Raw genomic sequence first — 23,214 nt, forward strand, 5'->3', positions numbered from 1 at the left:
ATTCATCGGTAAACACCATTACCTTTCTCTGTGCCTGCTGATTTGTTTCTCCAATGCTTACTATGATGAAACTGATGAAATGCTATTTTAGACCATTTAGTCTTCCTCTGACATCATTATTCCTGAATGATTTAAATAAAGAATTATTTGGGTTGTTTGGATGTCAGTCTGTCTTTTATTCAGACAAACTCCCTTCATTAGGGAACACTGCAAAATTCCTACACTGAAAGAATTGCCCGAGAAGTACAAGTGTTTAATTTATCTTATTTATTTATTTATATTAAAATAATATTTGAAAAGGGGAAAATGTCTTTTTTCACTGACTTGAACTATATTTTTGATAATACTGTATCAATATTGATGTGTGAGGATGAGGAATATTTCTTTGTTTTCTTGCACCGTGTTTTCAGTCTTAATCTTCAATCTTGCTAAACATGTTGTAGTTTCTTCCATCAGTCCTGAAGGAGCTCGTTCACAGAGATACTTGGTGCTGATGTTATTTCATCCAATGTGCTGCTTAAAATAATATGAGTGACATGTATAAAAGAGGATTTACTGTTTATGGTATTTGAGTTCCTGTTGCCTTCCTATCAGCTTGAGGTAATCTGGCCATTGTCCTCTGACATCAACAAGGCATTTTCACCCAGAGAAGTGCTGCTCACTGGATATCACCGGATATCCAGTGACCTCCAGTCTCAGTGCAGTACCTCATCCTTAGATTTGCTTGAAAGGAATATTTGGATGAGCGGCTGTGACTGAAAATATGTATTTCTATTTGTTACAAGTAAGCCTCGGGCAGTGTGTTACTGCTATTGCTCGTCTCCTCTTCGAGCTTTTTCTAAGCCAATGTTGTCTTGGCCAATACAGACCAGTCTGTATACAACGGAAGGGAATATATGAAAAAGTTCATAACCCTGATTCTTATATATATATTCACTGAAGGTTTTATATGAACAACTTAAAATGACGAGGTTTTTGTGGCTCAGAGTGAGGCTTTGGTAGATGATTACACTCATGCAAAAAATGAGACAAAACTGAGTTTTTATCATATCACATTCAAAATATGCATTTTTTAAAACCTGTAAATAAACAAAGAAACCAAAGTAAAAAAAAAAATAAAAAGTCAAACTGACTTCTTAAAACCTCTTTTTGGTCAGCAACAATTCCTCTATGAAGGAAACCCTGAGCTAACAGAAACAAAATAAACAAGAGAAACGTTCTGAAATAGCTCAGGTGAGACATTTTCTTCTGTTTCCTAAAGTGATAATGTTCATTAATATAATGTAAGAATTTATTAGAGATCAAAGAATTTATTTTTTAAAACCACGTTATCACAGATCCTGTAAAAATAGTAATTAAAGTTGTTGGTTGTCTTTTTACATCTAATACAAAAATAAAAACACAAATGATGCAGAAAATAATAATATCATCATATTTTCACATGTACAGGTATTTAACATTCGGTTTAAATGACAAATCAATGAATGTACTAGCTCTGTGTGAGATAAACAGCAGAATATAAAGTTTAAATCATGATCACATACACTTAACGAGAGTGATGGACATTTACACAACAGAACAACAAAAATTAAACTCACGAAGGGAAAATAAAGCGTCTGACTTTATGGTTTTTTTAAAAAAAGTTATGATATAATTTGGTTAAATCTGCTTCATGAATGTAAAAGAAACAAAACATATTTTGTAATATAGAGAGAAAAGCAGAGGAAATAAAAATAAAAGCTGCATCGTTTCCTAATAATTAATGATTAGCTCATCTACATTAATAAAATGACCCAACTTAACTATTCATAAATCATCATCGGTTTTTTAGTCTCCTCGTTTCAGTGTGTGTTTCCAGTTACAGAGGATTGTTACAGGATCGCGCAGGTTTTAGGAAAGTCTTCAGCTGCTGGTTGTAAAGGAACAGCTCCGCTGTATTTCTTTATGAATTCACTGAATTCTTCAGCTTTTCTTCTCGCTTCCTCTTCATATTTCCTCTTAATGTCTTCCATCTCTCTCTTGTACTTTACCTCTAATTCTTTTTTCTCTTTTTTGTATAGTTTTTTCCTCATTTTATATTTTCTCCTCTCCTGTTTATATTCTTCTTGAAGCTTTTTATGTCTCCTTTCCTCCTCTTGACGTCTCTGTTCATTTTCGTCATGTCGTTTTTCCCACCACTCCTTTCTTACCTTCTCCCAGGATTTGCGTTTTTCTTCCATTTCTTTTCTAATCTGTTCCAGTTTCTGATCAGATGCCGGCCTGTTTGTTGGTGACCTGATTCGTTCCTCCAAAGCTTCCCGTTCTTGTTCCCATTTCTTTTGTTGAAGTTTTTCCTCCTCTTTCTTTTTCCTCTCCTCTTCTTCTCTCATTTCATTTTCTTTCTTTCTCTGTGGATCATCTTTTTTAATCTTCCCCTTCATTTCACGAAGTTGTTTTTCTGTCAGTTCTGTGTCATTTACAGTTTCTGTCTTTATTTCTTCCTCTTGTTTTCTTTCAAGCTCCTGCATTTCTCTCTTCATCGCTTCTTCGTTCTCTTTCAGGATCGTCTCCTGTTGTTTCTGTATCGCCGCTTCAGCCTCCTGCAGCATCTCGTTGGTGAAGCAGCTGCCTCCATTTTCTTTCACCATGGTGTCAATCTTTGTTATCAACTCATTGATTTGTGTTTGGCTTTTTTTATCATGGTTATTGAACACATGGTATCTTCCTCCACAGTCCAAGATCAGCTTCTTAAAATAATCATCACACCCCTTTTCAATGTACTCTTCAATGGACTGCTCTTCATGTTCCAGTGTATCTCCTCCTGTGAAGAGAAAGATGGTGAACTTCTCAGAATCTTTTCCAAAGAATTTCTTGATCAGTTCGAGTGTCTCCTTCTCTTCTGGTGTGCATCTGCCAATCTGCATCACCAAAAGGAAGACATGTGGTCCTGGAGCCAGGAGGCTGATGCATTTCACCATCTCCTTATGAACTTCATCATGAGACAAAGTTGAGTCAAACAGTCCAGGAGTGTCGACCACAGCAACAGGACGACCGTCCACTTCAGCATGTGCTTTCTGACAGTGTTTGGTGAGTGACATCTGGATTGCTTTGGCTTCAAAGACCTTTCTTCCTAGAATGGCATTTCCTGTAGAGCTCTTTCCACTGCCCGTCTTCCCAATCAGCACAATTCTGAGAGGGTCTCTGCTCTGCTCTGCTCTGCTTAGCGACAGTGTCCCGGACCGCGCCATTCAGCTCGACCAGCTAACATGCTACCGTGCTGACAGAGTCATCGTCGCGGGAGGTAAGACCCGCGGGGGAGGACTTTGTGTTTACATCAATGACGCCTGGTGTCGCGATGCTGTTGCGGTCTGGAAACACTGCTCACCAGTGCTGGAGTTTATGGTTATTAAGTGCCGGCCATTCTATCTACCGAGGGAATATACAGCCATACTACTGTGCGCTGTGTATATCCCTCCCTCCTCCAATGTCAACAACAGGAGCGAGGCACTGAATGAACTGTACCAGCACATCAGTGAGCAGCAGACAGCCCATCCTGATGCTTTTCTCATCCTGGCTGCGGATTTCAATCATGCAGACTTAAAGTGCATTTTTCCAAAAATACAACAACACATAGACTTTCCAACAAGGGGAAATAACACTCTGGACTTTGTTTACACCACCCAGAGAGGAGCTTATGTGGTGGATCATAAATTTGATTAGTTTTGAAGTTGTACATCTCTGTTCCTTATATTTCATGTGATGCCCTTATTAATGTTTTATTTGTTGCTTTGACTGTTTTCGAATAGAATATGCAGTGGGAATATAGAGGGAGATAAGCAGTGAAAGTTTTGCCTGGGTTGATTGTGCGTCGATCCATTGTTAATGCCTCAGGGCTCCAGTAGGTGGGTTCGCGCGCTTCCTCCTTCACTCAATACAGACGAGTGAGAGTGAGAGCTGCGTGTCTGTGCCGTTCTTTCACCTCTCCTCACTATTTCCCCTGTTTAAGGTAACTGTCATGCACAAATCTGTATAAATGTGTGTTACTGTTGATTATTACATTGTTATCATTGTTCATTGTAGCGGAAGATGTGAATTGCGGACTATTTTGCTGAGAAGTTCCAGTTAATCTCTGTTGCTGCGTATGCTAGTTTTCGCTATTGCTCCGCCATATTGTGTGAAGATTTTTCTGTTATTATCTGTATAAGTTAACTACTGGAAGACATGCAGTACTTAAAGTATTATTTCATTGCTGTGGAAAGTTAGTGACTGTGTCAGCTAACACGTGCGAGTTAAAAAGATGTTTTTGTCTAATGCTACAGTTCATGTTATCTAAAGTATTCTCATCAGCTAATGCAGCGAACAATAGTGACTTAGTTTGGATACAGTTGTCCTGAGACTGAGTGCATCCATAAGAATATTGTTTTGGTTGTATTGCTTCTGAAACTCAATACAGACGAGTGAGAGTGAGAGCTGCGTGTCTGTGCCGTTCTTTCACCTCTCCTCACTATTTCCCCTGTTTAAGGGCACAACATTTGGAGGCACCGCTGGGATGATTGATTCGAGGACCATCCCTGACCTGTAAGAGAAATCCTCTCGTTGATCATCCCCCCCCAGACGACCCAGGTATCAGAAAGGAGCATAGTAAAGCAGCAGAGACATCGCTAGACCTACGTTGGTATCTGTATCCTGAAGTGAAAAAGTGGCCACTAGGGGGCAGTAAAAGCCAACTAAGTCTGATCATTTCTCAACTGACTGCTTGTGCTAACTCCTCTGACAACATGGAGTCTGAATTAGAAAAGCTTCAGCTGGAGATTAAAGGAACACTGTATCAACTGACTTTAGAGCAGCTGACTAAATTATGTGATGTACTTCAAATCTCAGGACCAGGAAAAGAGTTTGTGATTAATAGAACGCGCAGTCAGCTAGTCTCGCATTTAGTTAAGCACCTTGAACGCACAGAGCTGGCTACCCGTGAGGACGAAGGTATGTCAGAACTTCTTAATGTCCAGGACATTATAAGTGACATACAAATGGATAAAAAACAAGGTGTGAATGAAACAGTGGATCCAGCTGTTCAGGACCAGGAAAGTAGCCAGGAGGAGATAGAGACATTAAGACTGCTCTTACAACAAAAAGAGGGTGAAATGCATGACTTGATGAGGAATAGCATGAATCCTGCCTTAAGTCCTCGCATCCCAGTGAGAAACATTGTTCCAACAGCACCAAACAGTTCCATGTGTCGCAAAGATTTTAAGATATCAGGCCAAATAGGAGAGCCGGGGCAAAAAGACAGGCTGACATTCTCCAGTCTGGCGAGACAAATTGAAAGCGGGATCAATAGAGGCTACCCAGAATCAGAAATCACTGATGCTGTAATTCGTGCTATCACGCCAGGCTTGCAGCTAAGGAGTTATCTTGAAGGAAAAGAAAACCCCACATTACCTGCTCTTAGGAGAATCCTCAGGTCTCATTACCAGGAGAAAGGTGCCACAGAGTTATACAAACAACTTACCTCTGAGGTTCAGAGTAGTAAAGAGACACCCCAAAATTTCTTGATCAGGACAATGGACTTGAGACAGAAAATCCTGTTTGCTTCTCAGGAAGTTGAGTCCAGTCTAAAGTATGATCCAGCACTAGTCCAGAGCCTTTTTATGCATACTGTCCTGACTGGCCTTCAGAATGACAATATTAAAAGTGACCTGCAACCTTACCTCCTGCAAACAAATACTTCAGATGAGTTGTTGCTCGAGAAGGTAAATATTGCAGTAGCAAATGAAAAGGAAAGACAGGACAAAAAGAAACATGCCGCTCCATCACGAGTAACAGCTGTAAATACTGTCCAGTCTAATGATTCCCCAGTGGGAAAGAGAAGCACAGCTCAAGAGAAACCAGCCCCTCCACCCCCTGATCTTCTAACAGAAATAAAGGAAATGCGTGCTGACATGGTGCTGCTGAAAGACTTGAGGGCTGAAGTTTCCCAAATCAGAGAAACCATTCAAAAGACAACCCCAGCACCTCAGCAGCCTTTCCCCATTAAGGCTGAACAAAACTGCATGCCATTTTACCACCAGCACCCTCCTGCAGCAGCACAGGAACACCACCCAGCACATGGACCTGGGCATGTGTATGGGACAGCACAGTTTCAACAAAGATTCGCACCACAGCGATATTATCCCTCACCAAGTCACCGTCCCAGATGTTTTGCATGTGTGCAGGCAGGTGAGGCATATTGCCAGCATTGTTTTAGGTGTGGGAGTAGTGAGCATTTCCGTGCAGGTTGTAAAGCACCTAGACTGACCAAATCAGATAAAGGGAGCCCTTTAAACTAAGGGGGGTTGCTCCCACGGGACATGGGGCAACCGACAGCATTGAAAAGTCCCAATATTGTGCTAACTGTGAGGGAAAGGAAGAGAGTATGAAGTTAAAATGTTGTTCTGTTTGTAAAATAACATTGTACTGCTCAAAAGACTGTCAAGAGACACACTGGTCTGTGCACAGAAGGTACTGTAAGCCACATACATGTTCATCTATTAAGAAACAGGAAACACAGTCAAGTTGCAAACCAAAGTGTAGGAAAAGAAGTAATCCAGTGAAGACGCCTACTGTAAAAGAGCTTGTAGGAGAGAAATGTCTCATTCAGTGCTTTCTGCACAACCAAAGAATCCAGGCACTTTGGGACACAGGTTCACAAATTTGTGCTGTAGATGCGGCCTGGAAACAGACCCATTTGCCTGATGTCCAACTAAGAGATATAGCAGAACTAGTAGACCCACTTGAACCACTGCAACTTGAAGCAGCCAATGGGACGGAAATACCATATATTGGTTGGCTCGAGGTAAGCTTCAGACTTACTGCTAATGATAAAGATCTGCTAATACCTGTGTTAGTGTTAAAAGGCAACCAACAGTCATGCCCCATAATTGGCTTCAATGTGATTTCACACCTAGTTGCAAACAGAGTACAGGATAAGACAAACACTAAGAATAAAGAGAAACTCATGAAAACAGTAAAAGTAGCTTTTCCTCACCTCAGAAAGAGTAGGGCAAGAGCTTTTGTTAATGCAGTGACAGTGGGACAGCCATGTGAGCACAGTGTAAGAACAACAAATGAGAGAGTTGAAGTGCCTAAACAGAGCTCCGTCCAAATAGAGTGTCGAGTGCAAGCCCCGCCTTTCAAAGAAGATAGAACCCTGATCTTCGAGCCTCATGAGAACCCACAGTGGCCTGAAGGACTCGAGTTCTGTGATACCCTTGTTTTAGTAAAGGCTGGTATGACACCAAAAATTGTCATTAGTGTACAAAATCCCACCAGCCATGACATCACACTGCCAAGTAGGACTGTTATCGGAAATGTGCAGTCTGTTGCATCAATATATCCTGCTAATGTATTCAAAACTGACTGCCTCCCTACTGCATCGGTCCGTCCCATCCAGGCTAAGAGCTCAGGTGAGAACACACCTAAAAGTGAACAATGGGACCCACCTGTCGACTTGACTCACCTGAATGACCACCAGAGACAAGCTGTTAGTCAGATGCTAAGAGAAGAGTCAGAGTCATTCTCTAAATCTGATGATGACATAGGCTGTGTTGAAAACTTGCAAATGAACATTTCGTTGAAAGATAATGAGCCAGTCACACGGACTTATCTCTCTGTACCAAAACCCTTGTATCAGGAAATGAAAAACTACCTACAGGACCTAATAGCTCAGGGGTGGGTGGAAAAATCAAACTCATCTTACTCCTCTCCAGTAGTCTGTGTGAGAAAAAAAGACGGTACATTGCGCTTGTGTATTGACTACCGAGAGCTGAATAGGAAGACTCACCCAGACCGCCACCCCATTCCCAGAGTACAAGACATCATGGACAACTTAGGTGGCAACACTCTCTTTTCTCTACTGGACCAGGGTAAAGCATACCACCAGGGGTTCATGGGCAAAGACAGTAAACACCTAACAGCTTTTGTGACCCCCTGGGGCCTGTATGAGTGGGTCAGAATCCCATTTGGACTGATGAATGCTCCGGCAGCATTTCAACGCTGCATGGAGGAGTGCTTAGAAGGGTTAAGGGATGAAATATGTGTGCCTTACCTCGATGATGTCCTTGTCTTTAGCAGAACGTTTGAGGATCATGTTGAGGATGTCAGGAAAGTGCTGCGCCGACTCAGGGAGTACAGAATCAAACTCAAACCAAGGAAGTGTGACCTGTTTAGGACAGAAGTGAGGTACCTTGGCAGGATTGTGTCAGCAGAGGGAAGCAGGATAGACTCCGCAGACACTGCTGCTGTAACAGCTTTGAAAAACAAACGGCCAGGTACTGTTGGTGAACTAAGAGCAATGTTGGGCCTACTAAGTTATTACAGACAATACATCAAGGATTTTGCCAGAATTGCAAATCCTCTGTATGACTTGCTCAAGGGACCTGCAGATGCTGAAACCCAGCGAAACACAAGATTAAAGTGGAAAACAAAGCGAAACAGGTGTAGTGTCCCTTCGAGTACACCTATTGAGTGGACCGACATGCACCAGTTAGCACTAGAGCAGCTGATAGACTGTCTAACTCAGCCCCCTGTTCTAGGCTTTCCAGAATTTTCACAGCCATTCACCCTTCACACCGATGCGTCAAACCAGGGATTAGGTGCCGTGTTGTACCAAAAGCAGAATGGAAAGCTTCGTGTGATTGCTTATGGTTCCCGCACTTTAACTGCAGCTGAGAAGAATTACCATCTCCATTCAGGCAAGTTAGAGTTTCTTGCTCTCAAGTGGGCTATCACAGAAAAATTCCGTGATTACCTATATTATGCACCATTCTTCACCGTGTACACCGACAATAATCCACTTACCTATGTACTGTCCACTGCCAAACTGAATGCAACAGGGTGTCGATGGGTAGCAGAACTGGCAGATTTTCACTTCACAATTAAATATCGCCCTGGTAAAGAAAATGTGGATGCAGACAGCCTCTCCAGGATGCCGGTAGACATGGAAACGTTTATGAATGAATGCACAGAGGAAATGGCATACGATGCAATTGGAGCAACCACACAGGCAGTGGAAAGGCAGGATGACTCCAATGTGTCATGGTCCATGGGTGTCTCAGTCAGGTGTTCAGCCATGGCCACAGATGTTTCCATCATTCCACTGACAAAAGGCCAGATCAAACAGGACCAGAGAAGTGATCCAACTATTGGACCTGTAATTCAGTGTAAATTAACACAGGAAAAACCATCACATTCAGAGCTAAGAAAACTCAGCCCACAGGTCATATGTCTCCTGAGGGAGTGGAACAAATTGGAGATGGATGAGAATGGGATCTTGCACAGAAAAACAGCAAACAGAAAACAGTTGGTCCTACCAGAAATACACAAAAGTACTGTACTAAAGGAGCTACATGATGAAATGGGCCATCAAGGTGTAGAGAGAACATTGTCACTGATACGGGACCGGTTTTACTGGCCCTATATGCAACGGGAAGTAGAGGAATATGTGACCAGAAGGTGTGTTTGCATAAAACAGAAGAAGCCGTGTCATGAGAGCAGAGCACCACTGACTAATATTGTCACTACTCACCCATTTGAACTTGTCTCAATTGATTTCCTGCACCTTGACAAGTGCAAAGGGGGTTATGAATACATCCTTGTAGTCATTGACCATTTCACACGCTTCGCCCAAGCGTATGCCACAACTTCCAAATCAGGTAAAACAGCTGCAGACAAAATCTTTAATGACTATGCTTTAAGATTTGGCTTTCCAGCACGAATACATCATGATCAAGGTGCTGAATTTGAAAATCATCTGTTTACACAACTGAAAAACTACTGTGGAGTTGCTGGGTCCAGGACTACTCCCTACCATCCCCAAGGGAATGGACAAGTGGAGCGATTTAATAGGACACTACTCCAGATGCTGAAAACACTCTCACAGAGTCAGAAAACTAACTGGAAGGACTCGCTTAACAAACTGATTTATGCCTATAATTGTACCCGCAGCGAGGTAACTGGATTTTCCCCTTTTTACTTGTTATATGGACGCTCCCCACGATTGCCAATCGACATGCTGTTCAGCTTGACCTCAGAACAAGGAGATGGTAATCATCATGACTACATGGTAAAATGGAAACAAGGCATGGAAGAAGCATATGAGATCACGAGAGAAAATGCTCATAAAGCAGCTGTAAGAAGTAAAAGACATTATGACAGCAAGGTGAAGAGCTCAGTATTACAGCCAGGTGATCGTGTTTTAATAAGGAACATGACACCTCGAGGAGGTCCAGGCAAGCTGAGGAACCACTGGGAGGATGTGGTTCACACAGTCGTTCGTCAGGTCAGCAGAGATATCCCAGTTTATGAACTCAGACCTGAGAAAGCAAAAGGGAGATCAAGGATATTGCATCGCAATCTTCTTCTGCCATGTGACCATCTGCCTGTTGAAACTGAAGTGCGACCACGAACAAGAAAAAGAGCCGTGGAGACAAGTGAGGAAGTGGAACAAGCTGAGGAAGAGGATGACGATGATGAGTACTATCCAGTGTCATCTCAGCAGCCATTTGAGCCACTTTACCCTCCGACACTGAATCCTATGAGCACTGATGAACCAGCCAAACACCTTCAAACAGTGGAAAACATGTCATCTGAGCCAGAGAATGAACATGAAGTACTGAACCAATGTGAACAACTACCCGACCAAGAGGAAAATTATGTCGAGGAACCATCAGTGGAGGAACCTGTTCCTGCACCTGTTCCAGACAAACACAGCAGGACCTGTGAGCAAGAGCATCAGCGACCGAGTAGAGAGCGCAAGCCACCAAAGATCTTCACATATGATCGGCTTGGTTCACCAGCTTGTTATAACCTGAGAACACCATCACATCATACACACTTCATGGTTCCACGGACTGTTCAGGCATACTGCCACTGATAACTGTATGGACTTGAGTGAAAAGAAACATTGTGATCACACACGAAACACGTTACTGAACAGAGACAATGTACTTACACTCCACACCAACCACAAGGAAATGGACTGTTTAACACAGAATTCATATTCAAAGTGACTTTTGGACATTGAACTGATTCATATTGTGCTTGCAGCTTAACAGACACATCCAAAGCACACCACATGGCTACGGCCACTTGTATCACTCTCATGGACATTTGTCAAAGGAGAGAGTGACTGCTTTGACAAGCTGCACTAAAATGACTTTGTTCTCAAGCCAGCAGCAGACTGTGTTAATGTAACTGCATGGACACTGTAATTCATACAGACTGTATGAGAACACTGAAAGACTTTGGGTAATAACCCACACTAAAGAATGTATGAAAAGAGTTCCAGCTTGTGAAACTATTTTTGTAGAGTACATATAAGGTACAAGAAACAATTATAGTATGCAATGGTTTATTGTATGTGGTTTTGGTGATATTAATGGTCATAACTCCACGTTTGTGCTAAATGTTAAACATTTGGATGTTGAGGACAACATCTATTCTGAGGGGGAGTATGTGGTGGATCATAAATTTGATTAGTTTTGAAGTTGTACATCTCTGTTCCTTATATTTCATGTGATGCCCTTATTAATGTTTTATTTGTTGCTTTGACTGTTTTCGAATAGAATATGCAGTGGGAATATAGAGGGAGATAAGCAGTGAAAGTTTTGCCTGGGTTGATTGTGCGTCGATCCATTGTTAATGCCTCAGGGCTCCAGTAGGTGGGTTCGCGCGCTTCCTCCTTCACTCAATACAGACGAGTGAGAGTGAGAGCTGCGTGTCTGTGCCGTTCTTTCACCTCTCCTCACTATTTCCCCTGTTTAAGGTAACTGTCATGCACAAATCTGTATAAATGTGTGTTACTGTTGATTATTACATTGTTATCATTGTTCATTGTAGCGGAAGATGTGAATTGCGGACTATTTTGCTGAGAAGTTCCAGTTAATCTCTGTTGCTGCGTATGCTAGTTTTCGCTATTGCTCCGCCATATTGTGTGAAGATTTTTCTGTTATTATCTGTATAAGTTAACTACTGGAAGACATGCAGTACTTAAAGTATTATTTCATTGCTGTGGAAAGTTAGTGACTGTGTCAGCTAACACGTGCGAGTTAAAAAGATGTTTTTGCCTAATGCTACAGTTCATGTTATCTAAAGTATTCTCATCAGCTAATGCAGCGAACAATAGTGACTTAGTTTGGATACAGTTGTCCTGAGACTGAGTGCATCCATAAGAATATTGTTTTGGTTGTATTGCTTCTGAAACTCAATACAGACGAGTGAGAGTGAGAGCTGCGTGTCTGTGCCGTTCTTTCACCTCTCCTCACTATTTCCCCTGTTTAAGGGCACAACACTTACAAAGCTTTTCCCCTCCCCCACCTCGGCGCCTCAGACCACATCACTGTCATGCTAATGCCTGCTTACAGACCGCTCGTTAAAGCCACCAAACCGGTTCGTAAGCGGATACAAGTGTGGCCAGAAGGGTCTTCAGAGGCTTTACAGGACTGCTTTAACACCACAGACTGGAACATGTTTAAGCAGGCTGCCACCTACAACAACACCACTGACCTCCAGGAGTACGCAGAGACTGTTACAGCCTACATCAACAAGTGCATTGAGGATGTAACAGTCACGAAAACCATAACTGTCCGGGCCAATCAAAAACCATGGATGACAGGAGAGGTCTACAGGCTGCTGAAAGCTAGGAATGTTGCCTTCAGAGATGGAGACGAGGCAAGCCTGAGGACAGCTAGGGCCAACCTTTCCCGTGGCATCAGAGAGGCTAAGAGACAGTACTCCAGGAAAATATCTCATCACTTCAAAGACAGCAGAGACTCACGGAGCCTGTGGCGGGGCATTCAGACCATCACAGATTACAAGCCCCCACCACAGACTTGTGACAGTACTATCCCCCTGCTGAACGAGCTGAACACTTTCTTTGCTCGCTTTGAAGTCCGAAACAGCACCACTGCACAGAAGACCCCACCCCCTCCTGGTGACCAGGTGATGACTCTGTCCCCGGACAGCGTGAGGAGATCCCTCAGCAGGATCAATGCACGTAAAGCTCCGGGTCCTGACAACATTCCTGGTCGTGTACTGAGAGACTGTGCAGTGGAACTCACTGATGTCTTCACAGACATCTTCAACATATCACTCATCCAGGCTGTCGTCCCCACATGTTTTAAAGCCACCACAATCATTCCGGTTCCAAAAAAGTCATCTCCCTCCTGCTTTAATGACTACCGTCCTGTTGCACTTACTCCCATCCTGATGAAGTGCTTCGAACGACTAGTCATGCAACACATCAAGACTGTCCTGCCCCCCTCCCTGGACCCCTTCCAGTTTGCGTATCGGCCCAATCGCTCAACCGATGATGCCATCTCCACTGCACTCCACTCAGCACTCACACACCTGGACAAAAAAGATTCATATGTTCGAATGCTGTTCATAGACTTCAGTTCAGCATTCAACACTATAATCCCCCAACAGCTCACTCAAAAACTGGTCCAGCTGGGGCTCAACACCTCACTGTACAACTGGCTGTTGGATTTCCTCACCGGAAGACCTCAAGCAGTACGGGTCGGCAGTAATACATCCAGCACCATCATTTTAAACACGGGGGCCCCGCAGGGATGTGTGCTGAGCCCCCTCCTCTTCACTCTGCTGACCCATGACTGCACTCCATCATACAGCTCCAACCTCTTCATCAAGTTTGCAGACGACACAACGGTGGTGGGTCTCATTAGCAACAGGGATGAGACCGACTACAGAAGTGAGGTGAGACGCCTGGCCACGTGGTGTGCTGACAACAATCTCTCTCTGAATGTGGAGAAGACGAAGGAGATTGTCGTGGACTTCAGGAGAATGCACACCCAACATGCTCCTCTGACCATTGACGGAGCGTCTGTGGAGAGAGTGAGCAGCACCAAGTTCTTGGGTGTGCACATCACAGAGGATCTCTCCTGGACGTACAACACCACAGCACTGGCCAAGAAATCACAGCAGCGTCTCTTCTTTCTCCGCAAACTAAGAAGAGCAGGAGCTCCAGCCCCCATCATGTACACTTTCTACAGAGGCACCATCGAGAGCATCCTGTCGAGCTGCATCACTGTGTGGTTTGGAGCCTGCAATGCGTCCTGCCATAGAACCCTCCAACGCATAGTGAGAGCTGCAGAGAGGATCATTGGTGTCTCTCTCCCCTCCCTCCAGGACATTTACAGCACCCGTCTCACTAAAAAAGCCCTTTGCATAGCGGCTGATCCCACGCACCCAATGCAAAGCTTCTTCAAGCTGCTGCCGTCAGGGAGGAGACTGCAGAGTCTCCAGGCCAGGACCAGCAGACTGAAGGACAGCTTCATCCATCAGGCTGTCAGGAAGCTAAACTCCCTCCCGATTCTGCCCCCCTCTCCCCTCTTCTCCACCACGGTCTCACTGAACTCTGTCACACACACACACACACACACACACACACACACACACACACACACACACACACACACACACACACACACACACACACACACTCACTCTCTGACGCACTCACTGGCCTGCTCCAGTCACTTTGTGGAGCATTGGACTGCTTAAGCATTGGACCTCATAAGACTTTGTTGTTACACAATCTCTTACCGTACACTACTAAATCCCCATTTGCACTATTTGCCTATTTTGCACCACTATGCCTTCTTACTTGAATATTGTATATTGCATAGCTTTTTTTTGTTATACGTAAAATTGTATTGTATTTATTTAAATTTTTACTTTTTAATTATTTTATTTGCATTTTTCTAATCACTAGGGTTTGAGAGTAACGCAATTTCTATTCTGTGTATGTCCTGTACATGTGGCAGAATTGACAAATAAAGTTGACTTGACTTGACTTGACTTGCTCTGTTTATCCTCATCTACAAAATAAGAACAGCTGGATTTAGAAGCTAGTTTTAAAGAAGAAAGAAAAAACAGAACATTATAATATAAGTGAATCATTATATATGGCATAAACAGGTATTTAGTCTAAGTGTACTTACAGGATTTAAGTTCAGCTTTTAGTGCTTTATTCTCCTTCTGCGCAGTTATAACTTGAGCTATTGTGGCATTTCCAAAAGTTTCTTTTGTATAGCAGCTTGGTTTATCTTTACGCAGTCTCATCTTTTCTGCAGTCTCCAACAATTCTGGGATCTTCTGTTTGTCCTTCATGTTGAGAACAAAATACCGTCCCCCACAGCTCTTACAGAGTTCCTGGATGTCCTTGTTTTCTTTTAGAAAGCTAAGAACAGCTGGATCTGTAAAATCTGACAATACAGTGAACAGAATCATGGTGAAGTCATTGACTCGAGAGCTGAATGTGTTCTGGATGGTCTTCAACTCTTCCTTGTCTTCATCAGTGAGGTGACCTGCAGGTAGGACCAGGATGAAGGCATGGACACCCTCAGGATCACAGAGGGAGATACACCTGAGTGATTCCTCCATCACTGCCTCCTGAGGTTTTCCATACAAGGCAGGCAGCTCCACCAGGGAAACCCAACGTCCACACACCTCTCCCTGATGTTTAACACACTCTGATGAGTTGGAGGCTGAATGAAGCTCAGTCTGACCTAAAATGGCCTTGGCTGCTGACGTCTTCCCTGCTCCTCTCCTCCCACACAGAACCAGGTTTAAAGATGGTTCTCGTTTTTGCTGGGGAGGTTCACTGGATTCATTTACCATCTTTTGAACCTTCTTCATTAATGATCTACAGTTACCTTTGTACATGTTGTAGTGTCTTCCTCCACATTCTCTAAGGAGTTCATTTACAGATTTGCTATTTTCATCCCTGTTGGTTATGACAGCAATGAAATGTTTAAAGGAATCTTCTCCAAACAAACTCAAGATGAACTTCAGAGTTTTTCTGTTCTCCTCAGTGAAATCAGAAGGTTTCACTAACAGCAGCAGAACGTTTGGTCCAGGAGGACAGAGACTCACACAGCTCTTCACTTCTCGTCTTATTTTCTCCTCAGACAGACCGAACATGTCGGGAGTTTTCACCACTCTTAATGATTTTCCTCTCCACTCTCCACAGGAGGCCACACATTGCATTTTTAGGGATTGTTTTTGGTGTTGAAAACTTTCACAACCAGTAATGATGTTACCAAGTTTGGTCTTCTTGTCCTCACTTTTCCCCAACAACACAATCCTGAAATCAGACACTGGAACAGAGAGAAAGAAAAGTAAAACAAATGCATCGGAGGCTGACGTCATCTGTGTTTTCATACTTTGGTTAAAATGTGATGTGATTATTTTATTTACTTATGTGTGATGTAAATTGTGTTCATATACAGCTGAATATAAAAATGGTATTTCCTTGATCCAGAAAAGTGGATATGAAGGATGTTGTGGTGGATTTTTCTGAGAAACTGGTGGCACAACAGATTTAAATTGAACAGATTTAAGATTTAAATGTCTCCTAACAGCTGTTCCCCAGCAGAACAACCTTCAACTCAGGTTTAGAAATGACAGCTAAACACATATTAAATATATTCAGGCATTTCAGTTTCCTATAGTGTATCAACTAAATAGCACAACCTCCAGAATAACACAGTTTGACTCACACTCTGGTGGAATGAAATCAAAGCTACTGCTGCGTCCCCGGGGAGGATGAGTATCTGAGAAGATAAAGATGAACAAATTTAAACAACATTAACTGGCATATTTACATGTAATCTGAACATTGCTGGTCTTTAGGCACAGCCTACTACTTTTCTTGCAATTCTCAAAACAGCACAGAACAAAAACAGTTTATAGACACTGACACAGAGTTAGGTATGCAGGGAATTTGTATAATAAGTTATTGAATAATATTTATCAAACATGCAGTACACACTATCCAGTTCAGTGTCGGAGCTTCTTTCCAAAACCTGAGAATCTGTCTGATACAAGCCTCTAAAGCAGCCATCAGTACTCCCATTACAGACTTAGTCAGCTACAGTAGGACCCAAGGAGACACAGTTCCTAATTAATAACAACCCCAGGTTTCTCTTCAGCACTGTAGCCAGGCTGAAAAAAAGTCAGAGCAATGTTGAGCCAACCATCCCTTTAACGTTAACTAGTAATGACTTCATGAACTTCTAGTTCAAGTTCAAGTTCAAATTTTATTCGCCACATGCAGTGGCAGGTTGCCCTGCAGTGGAATGAACCTGCCCCCCGACCTTACACACACAACACAGACATCACATGGGGATACAAGTCCGAGAACGGTTGCATTACAGAAAAACACTGAAATGTACACTACAATGGGAAAAAGTACAAGAGGAAAAAACAGAGACCTCTACTCATGCTGGGCTACAGGAGGACAGCATGAGAACAGGAAACAAAAAAACTCCTCCGCACAGAAAAGCACATAAATGTCCACAGCACAACAATATGGAGCATGTGACCAGCAACAGGGTTGGGTAGGGGGTGAGGAGTAATCCCAGGCAACACAGCAGCCATCCTGCCACTGCGCCGTCTCTCCAGCGCGGGCCCAGACCCGCCTCGTGTTCCCAGGAGGCAACAAGCATCGAAGGCATTGGAAGGGGACGGGGGATGAGTGAGTGCTTATCAGTGTAAGTGTATGTGTGTGCATGTCCAGAGTTCAGCTGAGACAGTGTCCTTCGCCCTGCCAGGCTAAGTAAACAGTCTGCTAGCCAACCCAGGTGGCCAGTCAATATCAGGGAGTTTTTGTTCGGCTCCAGCCTTGGGCCCGTGCAGCTGGCGCCGTGGTGTCCGCATGTTGATGTTGTTGATTTTTCTTTTATGCGAGCAGCTCAGGAGAATTTCAAGCTGTTCTTTAACACTCTGACACTGGTCTCTCAATCTCCCGTTGGAGAGCCGCGAGCCTCTCCATGATGGTATCAAACTTCTGTTCCGTGGTGTTGTCATTCTTTTGATTCTGAGACCCCACAACTGCAGTGAGCCATTCTGAGATGTGATCAAACTTTCGCTCAAGGGTCTCATTTTGAGCAGGCCTCTCTCTGATGTATCCCAACATACGCTCAATGGTGTTGTTTTGAGTCTTCACGGCAGCTGTAAGCGTCTCCAAGGTGTTAACCATGCTGCGTTCGTTGTGAGAGGTCGCACCTCTTATTCCGCTCTCTTATTTCTCCGATAAGTCAGGGCCAAGCCAGCTCCAATCAGCAAGAACCCTGTTATCATGGTTCCGAATAGGTAGATATCTTCAGCGTCCTCGATCGACAGTCCCGCCAGGCACATGACCCTTCAGTTCTGTCACCCGTCCATCATGTATCCGGCAGGGAAAGTCCCTTCAGGGCACTCGGGCTCTCCCGAGCCCAGACTTCTCGTTGAGAACTTCTTTACAAATAAAATTTTTATCATTAGAGAAAAAAATTACTCATAATATACCACAGGCCTTCAAGCTGGCTGTAGTTAAACCTTTACTTAAAAAGCATCTCTAGACCCAGCAGTCTTAGCTAATTATAGGCCAATCTCCAACCTTCCTTTCATATCAAACATCCTTGAAAGAGTAGTTGTCAAACAGCTAACAGATCATCTGCAGAGGTTTATTTGAAGAGTTTCAGTCAGGTTTCAGAGCTCATCACAGCACAGAAACAGCTTTAGTGAAGGTTACAAATGATCTTCTTATGGCCTCTGACAGTGGACTCATCTCTGTGCTTGTCCTGCTAGACCTCAGTGCAGCGTTCGATACTGTCAACCATAATATCCTATTAGAGCGATTAGAACATGCTGTAGGTATTACAGGTACTGCGCTGCAGTGGTTTGTATCATATCTATCTAATAGACTCCAGTTTGTGCATGTAAATGGAGAGTCCTCTTCACACACTGAGGTTAATTATGGAGTTCCACAGGGTTCAGTGCTAGGACCAATTCTGTTTACATTATACATGCTTCCCTTAGGCAGCATCATTAGAAGACATAGCATACATTTACACTGCTATGCAGATGACACCCAGCTCTATCTGTCCATGAAGCCAGATAACACACACCAATTACTTAAACTGCAGGAATGTCTTAAAGACATAAAGACCTGGATGGCCGCTAACTTTCTGCTTCTTAATTCAGATCAAACTGCACTGTTAGAAAAAACATCTTAAAAAAACAGTAATATTCCAGCAGCTGGGGCGCCAAAATAATACCGTAAAATAACAGAGAATAACTTTCTCATAAAAATACGGTTATTTCCAGTAATGAAAATACAATTTATTGCCCTAATTATACATGGGATTTTGCCTTTTTCAAGTGCTTTTAAACATTAAATTAGGAACAATTTAATTTGCTTCAACAATGAAATTACCTATAAACAAGGTCAATGAATGCGGCAATATGAATAATAATAATTAAATGTACAGAAATATACAGTTAACTTAAATAATAATGGATAGCATTCATATAGCGCTTTATGAGACCCTCGAAGCGCTTTACAATTCCACTTTATAATTCCCCTCTGACCATCACCAGTATGCGGTAGGTGAAGTGTCTTGCTCAAGGACACAACTACTGAGTGTCCGAGCCGGGGCTCGAACCGGCAACCTTCTGATTACAAGGCAAACTGCCAACTCTTGAGCCATGATCGCCCTAAATAACAATAGTAATAATAATTATTTGATGTAAAAAAAAGTTTATACGAATCATTTTATATATTTTTCCATATCATTACATTTGAATTCAACAGTTCAATCTTTCAAATAACGGACAAATATTTGAGAAATCATGATACATTTGTGAATGTATTTTAACAATCTAAATATGCATATGTACAGACAAATACATTTAAAAAACAAGAACATATTAAACAAATATGTAAGACTGCTTTCTTCCATTTGTGCAACATCTCTAAAGTTAGAAATATCCTGTCTCAGAGTGACGCTGAAAAACTAGTTCATGCATTTATTACTTCCAGACTGGACTACTGTAATTCATTATTATCAGGAAGTCCTAAAAACTCCCTGAAAAGCCTTCAGCTAATCCAAAATGTCTCGGTCGTTGTGTCCTTGAGCAAGACACTTCACCTGTTGCCTACTGGTGGTGGTCAGAGGGCCCGGTGGCGCCAGTGTCCGGCAGCCTCGCCTCTGTCAGTGCGCCCCAGGGTGGCTGTGGCTACAATGTAGCTGCCATCACCAGTGTGTGAATGGGTGGATGACTGAATGTGTAAAGTGCTTTGGGGTCCTTAGGGAATAGTAAAGCGCTATACAAATACAGGCCACTTACCATTTAGTTTCACAAGCATCATTTTGTGTTTCTTGATTTAAGCAGTTTTGTAACAAAAAAAATCCTCCACATTTTAACAATTTATACTCTACATTAGAGATGGTCTTTCCCTTTTCACGTAAATGGCCTCCTTGACTCCGCCCTCAAACCAGCGTTCCTCCCCGTCCAGGATGTTACATCCTCATCATTGAAAGAGTGTCCACTGGCTTGTAGGTGTAGATAGACTGCAGAGTCCTGGCATGACGAGGTGGCTCTTCTGTGTTGTAGCCAGAGGTTGTTTGGTTTCCCCGATATATAAATCCTGCCAATCGTCCTGCACTTAACAGCGTACACTATGTTACTCTGTTTGTGTCGGAGGACCCGATCCTTGGGGTGGAACAATTTTTGGTGCAGCGTGTTTTGGGGTTTAAAAGCCACAGAGACAGAGTGTTTTGAAAAAATGCGTCTCAACTGCTCCGATACTCCTGACACGTACAGGATCACTACAGGTTTTCACTTAGGCAGCGGTTGTCCTTCTCTCCTGGATCGGCTGGAGCTTTCTTTAAGAGCCTTTCCAGCTTTGACAAAAGTCCAGCTGGGGTAACCACATTCACTCAGGGCCTTCTTGATGTTCTTCTGCCTCCCTGGCTGCTGTGTCAGTGGGGATGGTGTTCGCTCTGTGTTGTAGCGTCCTGATGACGCCCAGTTTGTGCTCCAGTGGATGATGGGAGTCAAACCTTAGATACTGATCTGTATGTGTAGGTTTACGGTACACGTCAACTTTTAGATGTCCCCCATTACTGATGGAAATCTCACAGTCTAAGAAGGCTAACCTGCCACTTTTCATATCCTCCCTGGTGAATTTTATGTGTCGGTCCACCGAGTTAATGTGATCTGTGAAATGTGGAACGTCCTGAGATTTGATTTTCACCCAGGTGTCATCCACATTTCTGAACCAATGGCTCGGTGGTGTTCCAGGGTAGGATCGCAAAGCCCTCTTTTCCACTTTTTCCATGTACAAATTAGCCACGATGGGTGAAACTGGTGAGCCCACGGCACACCCATGTTTCTGCCTGTAGTGCTGACCTTTTATGTGAAGTAGGTGGAATGAAGACACAGTTCAAACACACTTAGTCAATGCTGAGACTGGTCCTGTTGCTGAGGTTGGGGTCATCCTGTAATCTCTTACGACAGCGGTCCCCAACCCCCGGGCCTCGGACCAGTACCGGTCTGTGAGTCGTTTGGTACCGGGCCGCGAGAGTTGAGGCTCAGGTGTGAAATGTATGGTTTTCAGGGTTTTTATCGGTCTTTTCACGTGTGTTATGAATAAATCTTCTTTTTTTCGGTACCGGTGCTAGTTTTATTTTGTTGTATTTATCCGCGACACCTTAAAGGCCGGTCCATGAAAAATATTGTCGGGCATAAACCGGTCCGTGGTGCAAAAAAGGTTGGGGACCGCTGTCATACGAACTACCTCCAATGCTTCAGTGACTGGGATGCAAGTGAAGAGAGATGTAACGTCATACGAGACCATGTTTTCATCTGCCTCCATAATGACATCTCTTTGATCAGGGCTTTGAAATGTACAGTCAGCTGAGACTGAAGAAATCACCTGGATGAGTGACAAAATGTTTCTCCCACAAAATGCTACGTCCAGAATCAACTTTTGGAGATTTACTTACCTGGATGATTGAGAATGCATCAAGACATAGAAAATGATACATTTTCCAGACTTCTCTAAACGTGTAGTTATGGCAAAAAAAAAAAAAAAAAATTTAATTGTGAAGTTATATATTTAGTAAACATTGGGCCACAAAAATACTCTCTATGCTAATTATATCAACAGTGCGAAGAGACAGGATTTTAGTCAGAGTAATAGAATTTGCTCACCAGATGCTGCAGTTGCCATAGTGTCAATCAGCTGGAAACATCAGAGACACTACAGGCAGAAGATACAGAAGTCTCATTGCCATGAAATATTCACTATTTGAAATAACATCCACTTAGGTCCATTTAGGTAACATAACATGTTATAATATCTATAGGCATTTACATATAAATTGCACATATGCATGCATATGAATCTCATTTTGACTGTGGTTATCCATGGCTGAAATTTTGTTTTAGATTTATTAAATCTAAAACAAATATCTAAGTTTTATTTTCTGAATGCTCCAATCCGGTTTGCATGATGCCTTTGAAAAGTTGCAGATTTCTTTTTTAAATATTACAGTTTTTTCTGATTGCTTAAGCCCTTTTATTGCAACTATTGGCTAATTTTGCAAAACTCTTCACACAAATAAGAAAACCTGTCACCCAATCATCAAAACATTGTAGTTCTCTTGCAAAAGCAAACACAGCTAGATTAACTCTTCACACCTTCGTAAAAATGGTGTTTCCGTATCAAACAGTACACACAAGCCATCATCTACTAAGCACACAATGCGCCAACTGCACACTGATGGTATGAATACAAAACACATCTGGCTTTTGCTTTCTCTGTGCACAAGGTAGGCTATGTCAGTTTGAGCTCATACTTCTGTCATAGATCCATAAGCATAGAGGGATCCAAACTTCAAGTACTGGTGTTTATTCAAACACATCAAAACAAACACAAGTGTTTATTTCCAAGTATAGGATTATTTGCAATCGCCATAATGACTATATGGGTTACGTGGTCTGCAGTGAACATGCTTCCTCTGCCCCCTCCTCGTCTTCCTCTTGCTCCTCCTTGTCCTTGTCGTCCTCTTCATCCTACTTCTTCACCTCCACGTCCTCTTCCTCGGCCTCCTCTACTTCTCACTCTTTCTGCTCCCTCCATTGTACTCCGCACACACAGCTTACCTGTATTATAGTGCTTAGGCTGATTGCAAAGTGAACTAATTATCTACGAAAGTTTTCACATGTGAAAGTGTGCCAGACAGTTGGCAAATTAGTGTTAATGATAGCCATACATGTGTATACTTTTGCTAGGAGTGTGTTGGAAATTTGGTAATTGAGTGTTGTGCAGTGAATTGTGCCTACAGTTTTGCAAAGTGTGTGTTACAAAATTGCAAACTGAGTGCAAAGCAGTTTTTGTGCTTT

The 23,214-nt window shown here is 42.8% G+C and overlaps 1 protein-coding gene across 1 annotated transcript; it reads right to left on the minus strand.

The window, feature by feature from the left end:
- Positions 1–1,369: 1,369 nt before the first annotated feature.
- On the minus strand, positions 1,370–22,039 carry LOC147318098 (GTPase IMAP family member 8-like). The gene is made up of 5 exons (XM_086257972.1): positions 22,021–22,039; positions 16,539–16,592; positions 14,979–16,136; positions 5,918–5,930; positions 1,370–3,198 (listed from the first exon to the last, which is right to left on the minus strand). Exons 1-5 carry the CDS (start codon positions 22,037–22,039, stop codon positions 1,872–1,874), a joined length of 2,571 nt encoding a protein of 856 aa, XP_086114098.1. The 3' UTR covers positions 1,370–1,871.
- Positions 22,040–23,214: the final 1,175 nt, after the last annotated feature.

The sequence above is a fragment of the Aulonocara sp. 'chitande type north' Nkhata Bay genome, linkage group LG12 (assembly GCF_057382095.1).
Source record: "Aulonocara sp. 'chitande type north' Nkhata Bay isolate Kocher_YH1m ecotype deep benthic linkage group LG12, A_spYH_male_GT1.1, whole genome shotgun sequence".
Lineage (NCBI taxonomy): Eukaryota > Metazoa > Chordata > Actinopteri > Cichliformes > Cichlidae > Aulonocara > Aulonocara sp. 'chitande type north' Nkhata Bay.